Below are 11429 nucleotides of genomic sequence, written 5' to 3'. Positions count from 1 at the left end.
ATCACAACCATTAATGCCTGGTGGGCATCATCAATTGCATTCTACTAATGTCTTATTCGCCTACTTGACTGAAACTGATCTGGATTAATGCAGTGTTCAGCACAAAACAAACTTTTGCATTGGCAAGTTGAATGAGGATTCAGGAAGATTCAGGAGTCTGGAAAAACGACCCAAACACGATTGTGTTGTGTCCGCTTTTTCAAATACATTCCACAAAAAGATATATATATATATTTATCTACCGAAAATGCAACTGCATATATCAGAAACCACTAAATGTATCCCTTTGAACCGTTTTTGAGGCATCCAGTTTTCTACTAAGGGACAACTCTTGTTTACTAAGGGACTCAATTCTACAGGGCTACAAGCATTGATAGTATGGTGCCTCACAATAGTAACGAATGGAAAAGAGGGGAAAACAAGGCACAAAAGTGTGCCTTGAATTCTGATTGAGATGTATTCCAAAGTATAAAATCACGGTCATCCTTAATTTTTGTTGTTACATTATTTGTGTTTAATCAATTATCATTGCTTGAGATTACTTCTTCAGTGTATCCCCAGGAAATCTAGAGAAGGCCCAACTTCTGGCCTTCTATTTGCCAAAGCTAGGTAAGTCTACTAGCCTGCTTTCTGCTGCAACTCCTTAACTATATAGAGGCAAACTTTTGTGCCAGTATTTCAAACAATGCAGCTGATTTGATGTGAGGCTTACTTGGATGAACTTCCACAGGTTCCTGAGCAGAAGGACATTTGGACAGGTTCCAGGTTTTTACATCCGTCAATCTCAATAACGGTCACCTCGGTCTTCAACTCACACACACTGCGCAGTTGGCCTGTAACATAGGACCAGGGAAAGTCATGAGTTGCCATCCAAGGCTTCTGCTGCTTCAAATAAATGTAATATCACAAGACTGGTCACAGCATTCATTCATTTGTGGTGGAGTATTGACTGAAAGTTGAGGAACAGCGTTATACATTGGGTTTGGGGTGTCATTAACATTACACGGCACCAATCAGCAGTTGGCAAACTGCCTTACAGTATGTTGAAATTGGTTACAGCCCTTAAGAACATTGACAAGTTTTACTCACATGTCTTGCAGCATCCTTTAGAGTCTGTTGTCTCGGTGCCCTTGATGACAGGAGAATGAGAGTTTGTATTACAAATCAATGCAAGCATGATGACCTGGGACACAGTAGCATTGTGAGATTGAGAAAGTGACTAAAGAAAATGTAAAACACATACAGGCACACAATCCTCTGGGTTGTATTGGGCACAGCTGGTTTTGGACTCGATGGCGGTAGGCGGTGTTGTGGATAAATCACAGGTGTATTCAATACAGCTGTCACCAGGGGGCGACCACGTCTCATTCTGCCAATCAGAATAGCGGCAGTGGTAAAACACAGGGAAGAAAGGTTTTCGTGAGTAAAAGAAATAATGGAATTATTATTAATTATGCAAGGTGATAACCTCCCTTAAGTTTAACTCAAATCAGCATACAAGAACACGATTCATAAATGTAATTCAGTACCTCAGAACTAACCTGTGTGATATACTTGGTGTTGTTATAGGTCATGATACAGCTCTTCTGGACACATTTGCCACAGCACATGTTTTTAACAGCCTGGTACTCGTAACCCTAAACACACACACACACACACACACACACACACACACACACACACACACACACACACACACACACACACACACACACACACACACACACACACACACACACGCGCACACACGCGCACGAAAAGAGATGGATGGGAGTGATTCATTTACCATGGTTGCCACATGTTATTTTGGGTGCTGAACAAATTGTGCCTTTAACAGTTTGTGTGGGAGAAGGCTTACCGCTTCACAGGTTTTGTTACATCTGACAGGTGTACACACAACGGAGAGAAGTCCTGTCTGTGCATCCATATTGTTGCTACAGGAACACTCGTTGCAGGGATCTGAGGACGGAACCTTTGACCCAGGCTGATGGGAAAACAAATACATGATGCAGTTGCATAAAAATGATCAAATAACTTTTAAGTTAGGTATCTGATCAGAAAATATGCTATTCATGATTTTTTGTGTGGTTGCAAAGCAAGCCACACTTTTGTTATTATATAGCCTAGTCTTCTATTATTATTCTACCTCATTTTCGGTAATTATCTCCTACACTGTTACTTGTATAAAAACCATGCCCATTGCAAATAATTGCACATAGCCTATCTCAGTACAGTGCGCTGTACCTACGATTTTTTTGTGAATGGGGCAAAAAGAGCTCAAATCAATAATTCTGAACCTGAACACCTGAGAGATTTCAAATTAATTTAACCATATTTAGACGGGAGCAGCCTACGGAGGTCATGCTGAAATTTTTGCCTCGAGAACCCATCAGATTCTTCGGAATAGATTTTGTTGTACCTTGACATTTTTGGGAAACCTTCAAAAAATCATAAAAACCCGTAAACCCGGATTACACAAAATTTGGAACAAATAGGCCTACTCCTTAACATTCCCCAACCCCATGGTATTATTTTGGTTTGATGTTAAAAATGGCAAATTTATGCGAAAATGTTGCAAATGAGCTGCCATAATCAGCCAATCTCAAGACCGGTCCTAAGAACCCCAGAGGCACAACCCAGTCTCACGGAAATACGTGACATTGTCACGTCATTTAATTTATCTAATCATTTGTGATTAGGGACACGTCATTTCAATTTTTTCTAGCCAAAAAGCACAAATTTCAAACTCAGAAAAATTGTCTGTGATAACTAGCAATATGACAGCTTTTGGCCACCCGTTTCTACTTTCACCTTTTATTCTGAGAAATTGTGACAATTCACGGATATATTTAATGCAGGTGCGCTGCTCTGTAGGCAAACGGCGACGGCAAAAAAGAGAACTTGAATCGTAGGCCTACGTCTTATTGTTTATTTTATCTAGTCATCTATTGTCTTGTTTATTTGTATGGTATGTGAATGAAAGTCTGCGTCGATGCCTCAGTGTCGCGAGCGGACGTTGCAATGAAATTTGTGCTTTTTTGGCACGGAAAATTTTAAATGACTTGTCCAAGATCACGAATGAATAGATTAAATGACGTGAGAGTGTCACGTATGTGCCATTCAAGGATATCATTTTTATTATTATGGAAGCTATCTGAGGAAATGTGCGGTCTTATGTCTGTATTAAGGCCCCGTCCACACGAAGCCGATTTCATGGCGAAACCGCAAAGGTCTTGTACGGTTCGGCCTTCCGTCCACACGAAGCCGGCGAATCCGCTGACCGAAACCGCAAACTTCTGAAACCACCCTCGGAGGTGGTTTCAAATCTACCCGGTTTCGTTTTGGATTTGTGTGGACGCCTGAAACCGTAAACCATGACGTCATCGCCCCACCCCTCGACCCTCTAGCCAATGACTGTTAAGCCCGCAGAGTCTCAGAACTCACAACAACAAGGATTTCTGTAGCAGAAGCAGCGCCCCTTATGGGCCTGGAATGTGTACTACAGCGTTTCTACAAATCTACCCGGTTTCGCTTGGCTTCGTCTTTACGGAGATACTGCGAAACCGGATAGATCGAAACCGTAACGGTTTCGCCTGTTTCGGCTTCGTGTGGACGGGGCCTAAAGCTGCAGTGCACTGTAATGTCGTGTAAAGGATTATTAAAAGTATCTATCTTTATGAAATTTGAAAAGTAATGTTATAATAGCTTACAGAATCTTATGTCATATGGTCAATTTCACAATACCACTTTTGCAAGTGCGCACCAAGCTATTTTCTTTATAATGGCGCTGAAAAAACAAACAAAAAGAAAAACGCTGACTTCAACCATTCTGAAGGTAAACAACCCAAGGTTGTCAAAGTCGGTACATGTATAGAAACTGCGCGTAAGCAGGCCTCCAAAAAGTAAAGTATGCCTACATTTTTGTGCCATAACTCGCAACTAAACGAAAACGATCAGGCCCATTATTCGATCAATCGCAAGTCCACTTCAAAGCCGCCGAGGGACTTGAAACTTGCCGCATACTCAAAATTATCAAGGTTGCAGAATATTGCACACCTGAAGAGTTTGCACTACCACACACATTTTCTGTGTAGGCCTATTACATTTTTGACTTTTTTTTTTTACAAAAGGATGAAGGGAAATTGGCTTCTTACTGAGTACTCCACACTGCTGTTGACACACACTTCTTTCGGAACTGTGTGGGGAAAAAACAGGTGCCAATATTAGACATATTCTATACTATAATACCGATATCCAAGCAGATTTTACTTAATATGTTTAAGTAATCAATTAAAAGCCTAAAAAGTAATTAATAATTCCCATGGCTATGTTTATAAAGACATACATTCCACAAAAGCCTATATTGGATCATTAAATATGAAGTTGACCGACTGCTATGCATGAATGAGAAAGTAAGAAATCTGTTAACCTAGAGACCATGTTTGTTTTGCTCATAGAGATTTCATGCAACACACTATGTCATGAGTTTATATAAATTGTACACAGCAGTAGGTTGTGACATACCGCAGGAATAGTCTATGCAGCAATCTCCACTGGTCTTCGTGACGTTGGTTTCAAATCCTATGGGGCAAGCTGATACGGCAGGACACCGACTGGTATCGCACTCTGCAAGTGTAAAAGGATAGAGCATGGGATTATAAATATGTGTCATCTTAGAGTAGATATTAGCATTTCGTTTGGGACACAATATCTAAAATGTTCACTTTATCTTTTACTACAATTGCTGTTTGCCATTGACCCCTTTTAGCCTTTTCTCTTTCAACTGGTAGCCCAACGCTTTGGCCCTTGTGAGACAGTTAATATACGATATTCGATAAATCTGCGTGCCTAGGGCTAATATTTTCCTTATTTTACTATTTGTAGCTTGCCGCAAAAACAAATAACCAAGTTGCAAATATTCTGTTTTCGGCCCTGGAAGTTGCAGTGAAACTTCAAGTGGGACAGGCGGCTGAACTCACCACATGTCTCCTTGAGGCAGCAGTCAACTGTTTTGTTAACAGATTTATAGCCGGGGTCGCTACAGTCGGGGCTGGGCTCTGCCACGCAGGGCACACGAGTACACTGGACGCTCATGGTTTCATTGTCGCAGCGGCAGTTATTGCAATCGCTTTTCCAGCTCTCACCCAGCTGGTTCAGGAAGAGAGGGGTTTAAAATGTTAAAGACAAAACACATTTGGCCCCTATAGTGTAGGCCACATAATACATAGGGACTGTTTAACATATCAATTTTGGGCATGCTATGAGAGTTAAGATAGTTCATGGATATATCTATCCGCCACTGGATAAATTGTATATTAAAGATAGTACTATCTTGCAGTGCAACAAAAAATTAAACAATTCACTGCCTACAATCTATATATTACAATAAAAAAAAAGTTTCACATCCCCAGTACCACTTCTTACCTGCTTTGGCATGCCGTTAGGTCCAACACAGTCTAGAAAAGATATTATCAAAAAAATATGTTTTAGAATATGCTGGTCGGCTAAGGGTCTAGGTAAAAACAACTTGATATGACGGAGAGAAGACGTCACTCCGACGACAAATTGCGCAGTGGGTCTGATTAAACTACTAAGGTTACACCCAAGAAACGTATTTTAGATGAGCTCCTATTTACCGCAGGACGTCACACAGACATCGTAGGCTGTGTTGAATCGTGTTGTGCCGGGTGCACAGTAACAGCCCTCCTGGAGTGATGTTCCGTTCTGTATTTGTATCTCAGAATTGTACATTTCATTATACCTGCACATTGAGGATGAAACAAATAGTATTTATTTGAAATCAACTGCAATTAACATATTTATACTTAAACCACTAAGTTATAGTGGTTAGGGTGTTTGACTGGGTTCAGACCCCAATGTCTGCACCTGACCCGATGATGTCTGCTGTCTACCTGTAGGGAACCTGTAGTCTATCTCTAAGGTCTGCAGTCTACCTGTCTGAGGTAGACAGATAGAGAGAGTAATAGAGAAGGTCCACTACAGGTAGACCGCAGACATCTTAGAGTTGGTGCAGTACAGGTAGACTCCAGACTACAGGTCTTTCTCAGAAACAGTTCTCCAAAGAGAGAAGAGAACTGTCGTTTCTGAGCAAGATGTCATCACACCTTTCGTGCTCTTTAATTATGTATCTTAAACGCATCTACTGAATGAGGAAATTGTAATAGGTGTGCATTTTTTTAAATATATATCCATATGATATATTTCATATATACAAAGTTGATAACCTACTTGGAGTTGCATGTTGGCACCACAGGTGGGCCACATGCGTTGTACACCATGTGGCTAGGACAATCATGGTCTGTGAAATGGAATATGTGCTCAGAATACATGAATAGAAAAACAAAAGCATCTTTTAAACTGAACTTTCGTCCTAAACTCAGATTTAACTATATATATATAGAGAGAGAGATATATAGAGAGAGAGATATTTACATATATATACCCATATATGTAAATACTTATGCGTACATTTACACATATATAGGGTTAGATGTGTGTATATATATAATATATATATTTGTGGATGTATCTATATATATATGAGTTATAGTTATATACATAGAGTATGAGTTATAAATATGCTACTAATCCAATTATAATCTATATTATTAAGAAACTTTATTACTCCAATTTTGATAATATGCTCCAACAGTCGAAGGCTCCTAGATTCTTAGCTAGACATAATGCATACATTTACATAGTCTTACCACCTAGTACCCTGACTCACCGCATTGGCCATTTGTGGCATTCCTCCAGTCGATGCAGACTCCGGCTTGGGCACACTTGCTTGCGTAGACCGCAAAGTTCATGCACACATTTTTCCCATTGCAGATGGTTGACTCACAGGTCTCCATAAATGGATTAGGGGACACATGCAAGTGGCATGGGGAAAACACACTAAAGGGAGACACAGAACATGTGAGGACATATCAATCACTTCTCAAACATAGGTTTCAAACCAAAGAACTGTGATCAATACAGGTGGGAAATTGGATATCAATGACCATTGGTTATTTCCCTTTTAGGGACTTTTTGTGTGTGTGTTCATTATAGAAAAGAAAAATATGGGCCAAGCATGAGGGGAATGTGATCAAGGTGCCACTGAACAGTTTAGGTATTGTTCAGCTGTTTACGTCTGATTGTAGGTAGTAAAATGGATACCACAAAACAGAAGATTTAAGGTTTTGTTCTGGTTTTTTGGGCTTTAAGGCATAGCACGATGCCGTTGGACATTGCTGCAGGGTGGCGTATGTTCTCTTTCAAAACCTACAGTTCCCACACCCAAGTGGTCAAAGCTTCTGTAACCTCACCTGCTGTTCAGGATGTCACAGGCTGTGGTCTGGCATGGAGTGGGGCTGGTGCCTGGTGTTATGGTTGAAGTGGACACAGTGGGCGGGGCAGTGGATGTTCCACAGGGTGTGTCAGGAACAAGCCATTTGCCAGCGGAATCGGTGCACTCCTCCAACTGTCCGTTCGGCCCGCGGCAGTCATTGGCTATTGAGTTGTCGCACGTACCTTAGAGGGGGGGGGGGAGAGAAGGAGTCGTTTAAGGGTTTTCTATTCTGGCCAACTTAAATGCTTTCATTTTTACCATCAAAACTCAAATTGGATATGGATAGGCGCAAATCTGCTCATGATACTGTCAACTGTTCCAAATTGTTCCGTTGTTACCAGCATTTTTGCTTTCAAGGCTTAGGATTCAGGGTTGAGGCAACTCACCACATAGTCCCTCTGTGGTCCCGCTAAAGAGTGTTGGGGATAAATGGATAACGAAGTACGATTCCCCATTTGTGACACCATAGACGATCTTAGCATCGAGAGCTGGTATTAGCAATGTGATGATCATATTGGTACCAGTGATTTGCAAGTCGTTGTTGGTATACGCAGGGAAGATGCGTTTGTCATTCAAAAGCACCTAGTAAGAACGGAAAGGAAGCCGGATCAGTCAAACCCAGCACCAGCATTTCTAGTTGATCTAGATGCAATGCACAATTACGTAGAGTAAATTGTGTATTATTATGATGCCTTTGCTTCATGTATGAACAATGATACATTTTCATTCATGGTAAGGAGGGAACCATCTTCATTACTTGAAATTAGCATATCGTATTGTAAGAAATAAAATGAAATGTTGGCTAAAAAACAACAACCTGAAGATGAATGAATGCTTACCATATCGCTAAATCCATTATTTTCTGATGTCAGGACAATCGTGTACTGCTTGTAGTTTACAATGAGCGCTTGGGGGCAGAATGTGGGGTCCTCTTTCAAACAATATCTATTGTTTACTATTACAGTCAGGTTGTATTTTGGAATGATCTCTTTCATTGCGTAATAGGAGCAGTTCTTGTTAAAATTGTACAATTCTCCATCAAATGTTATATAGGAAGTTTTCTTCCAGCTGGTACACTGACCTGAATTCAAAACCAAAAACATTGCAACACAGGTTGTTATGTGTAATATACCAGAAGGGACGTAATCAGTATCAATGGGGTTCAGTTGCTGAATTGCAAAAAATTTATGAGGAGGCCTTATCCTAACAACTTACATGGACATACGTAGTGATAACAGCATCCACTTTCATCTGTAACCCGAATAGCCGTGTTGTTATTTAAACAGTGGGGCATCTCAACAGATGGACAGGGAACAGAGTTCTGAACGATCTGGCCATTGATGCAGGAGGCCGTGGTGCAGTTGTCAGCAGTCCATGTCTCCCCATTCTATGGAGGAATAGATGTAACGTGATAGGACAAACAAGTACTGGGTGTGTTTGCAAAGTATTTATGACTTGCCTGGCATATCATATTCTGACATGTCATCAGACAGTTGTTAGAGAACCTTTGGATGTTTTACCTCTTTCTTCTCACTCAGATATACACAGTGTCCAAGTGTTGTAGCAGGGGTGGAAACTGAAGTAGGAGTAGGCAGGGTTTCTTTAGAGCTGACCCCTGGTGTGGTAGAGCTGGCGGCAGTGGTGGTTGGCAGTTCAGTTGTTGAACATGGCAGCACAGATGTGGTAATGTTACAAGACTGTCCACAATGGGCTATGTAACAAAACTTCAAACCGTCATCCCGGTTGTACAGCATTTGGCCTATGAAAAGGAAAGTCATTAAAAATACATTGGTCTAGAAATTGAATAAAAACGACAATAATCAAAGACAATCAATCTTTACAACAGAAGAGCACGAATACAATCCAACATCTGAAAAGTAATTTAATTATTTGAACAGCTTGGAATATAATTGGAAAATGAAATATATCTTACCTGGAAGATACTCTGTTCCATTGACAATACATTTGCATGACGTAGTTGAAGGAATACCGGTAGTAGTTTTATGTACTAAAAGCTCTGTAGTAGGTACATACGAAGTTGCGGTAGTCCCTGTTTGAATTGATTCAACCGTTGTTATGCTTGTTGTGAAGCTTGTTTCAGGAAGTGCTGTAGTAATTGTTGGGGGAAAACTTGCAGTAGGCGGTAGAGTCTTTGTTAGTGATTGTATGGAAGTTGCCTCTTTAGTTGTTTGAGGGTTAGCTGTAGGTGGCTGTGTTGATGATACAGTCGCAGCAGTTGTTACCTCTAATTTTGTCGCTTCAGTGGTTTCAGAGCTAGTTGTTGAGGTCTGTGGCACTGAGGTGGTGGTTGTAGTTTCAGTGGGTTTTACTGTAGTACCTTCGGTTTGTCCTAATGTTGTCACTGTCTCAACGGATGGTGTTGAAGTTACAACTGCGGTTTCAGAGCTAGTTGTTGAGGGCTGTGGCACTGAGGTGGTGCTTTCAACTACAGCTGTTGTAGCAGCAGTTGTTGGGCCAGTGGTTTCTTCTTTAAGTGGCTTTGTTGTTGATTCAGTCGCAGCTGTTGAAACCTCGGATGTTGAAGTTTCAGTGGGTTTGGCTGTAGTACCTTCTGTTGTTACTGCTGTAGTCACTGTTGTCACTGTCTCAACGGTTGGTGTTGAAGTTACAACTGTTGTTTCAGGGCTAGTTGTTGAGGGCTTTGGCCCTGAGGTGGTTGTTTCAACGACAGCTGTTGTAGCAGCAGTTGTTGTGCCAGTGGTTTCTTCTTTCAGTGGCTTTGTTGTTGATACAGTCGCAGCTGTTGAAACCTCGGAGGTTGTAGTTTCAGTGGGTTTGGCTGTAGTACCTTCTGTTGTTACTACTGTAGTCACCGTTGTCACTGTCTCACGGGTTGGTGTTGAAGTTACAACTGTTGTTTCAGGGCTAGTTGTTGAGGGCTGTGGCACTGAGGTGGTTGTTTCAACTACAGCTGTTGTAGCAGCAGTTGTTGTGCCAGTGGTTTCTTCTTTAAGTGGCTTTGTTGTTGATACAGTCGCAGCTGTTGAAACCTTGGATGTGGAAGTTTCAGTGGGTTTTTCTGTAGTACCTTCTGTTGTAGTCACTGTGGTCACTGTTGTCACTGTCTCAACGGTTGGTGTTGAAGTTACAACTGTTGTTTCAGGGCTAGTTGTTGAGGGCTGTGGCACTGAGGTGGTTGTTTCAACTACAGCTGTTGCAGCAGCTGTTGTTGTGCCAGTGGTTTCTTCTTTAAGTGGCTTTGTTGTTGATACAGTCGCAGCTGTTGAAACCTCAAATGTGGAAGTCTCAGTGGGTTTTTCTGTAGTACCTTCTGTTGTTACTGCTGTAGTCACTGTAGTCACTGTTGTCACTGTCTCAACGGTTGGTGTTGAAGTTACAACTGTTGTTTCAGGGCTAGTTGTTGAGGGCTTTGGCACTGAGGTGGTTGTTTCAACTACAGCTGTTGTAGCAGAAGTTGTTGTGCCAGTGGTTTCTTCTTTAAGTGGCTTTGTTGTTGATACAGTCGCAGCTGTTGAAACCTCGGATGTCGAAGTTTCAGTGGGTTTGGCTGTAGTACCTTCTGTTGTAATCACTGTGGTCACTGTTGTCACTGTCTCAACGGTTGGTGTTGAAGTTACAACTGTTGTTTCAGGGCTAGTTGTTGAGGGCTGTGGCACTGAGGTGGTTGTTTCAACTACAGCTGTTGTAGCAGCAGTTGTTGTGCCAGTGGTTTCTTCTTTAAGTGGCTTTGTTGTTGATACAGACGCAGCTGTTGAAACCTCGGAGGTTGTAGTTTCAGTGGGTTTTTCTGTAGTACCTTCTGTTGTTACTGATGTAGTCACTGTTGTCTCCGTCTCAACGGTTGATGTTGAAGTTACAACTGTTGTTTCAGGGCTAGTTGTGGAGGGCTGTGGCACTGAGGTGGTTGTTTCAACTACAGCTGTTGTAGCAGAAGTTGTTGTGCCAGTGGTTTCTTCTTTAAGTGGCTTTGTTGTTGATACAGTCGCAGCTGTTGAAACCTTGGATGTGGAAGTTTCAGTGGGTTTGGCTGTAGTACCTTCTGTTGTAGTCACTGTGGTCACTGTTGTCACCGTCTCAACTGTTGGTGTTGAAG

At 41.5% G+C, this 11429-nt stretch overlaps 1 protein-coding gene across 1 annotated transcript in view; it reads right to left on the bottom strand.

Annotated features, from left to right (window-relative positions):
- LOC130403678 (mucin-2-like) overlaps window positions 1-11429 on the bottom strand; it is a 38830-nt gene that overhangs the window by 1184 nt on the left and 26217 nt on the right. Inside the window, exons 32-49 of the mRNA XM_056608096.1 lie at window positions 9288-10286; window positions 8875-9113; window positions 8570-8741; window positions 8194-8435; window positions 7741-7936; window positions 7332-7536; window positions 6749-6918; window positions 6250-6319; window positions 5637-5761; window positions 5425-5456; window positions 4980-5148; window positions 4525-4626; window positions 4155-4195; window positions 1859-1984; window positions 1542-1637; window positions 1244-1369; window positions 1090-1129; window positions 713-833 (exon numbers count right to left, since the gene is read on the bottom strand). Of these exons, the coding sequence (XP_056464071.1) occupies window positions 713-833; window positions 1090-1129; window positions 1244-1369; window positions 1542-1637; window positions 1859-1984; window positions 4155-4195; window positions 4525-4626; window positions 4980-5148; window positions 5425-5456; window positions 5637-5761; window positions 6250-6319; window positions 6749-6918; window positions 7332-7536; window positions 7741-7936; window positions 8194-8435; window positions 8570-8741; window positions 8875-9113; window positions 9288-10286 (3271 nt within the window). The remainder of the gene's footprint in view (window positions 1-712; window positions 834-1089; window positions 1130-1243; window positions 1370-1541; window positions 1638-1858; window positions 1985-4154; window positions 4196-4524; window positions 4627-4979; window positions 5149-5424; window positions 5457-5636; window positions 5762-6249; window positions 6320-6748; window positions 6919-7331; window positions 7537-7740; window positions 7937-8193; window positions 8436-8569; window positions 8742-8874; window positions 9114-9287; window positions 10287-11429) is intronic.

This window comes from Gadus chalcogrammus, chromosome 14 (genome assembly GCF_026213295.1).
Source record: "Gadus chalcogrammus isolate NIFS_2021 chromosome 14, NIFS_Gcha_1.0, whole genome shotgun sequence".
Lineage (NCBI taxonomy): Eukaryota > Metazoa > Chordata > Actinopteri > Gadiformes > Gadidae > Gadus > Gadus chalcogrammus.
The sequence above is the reverse complement of the archived record's forward strand: the minus strand, read 5'-3'. Positions and strand labels throughout refer to the sequence as shown.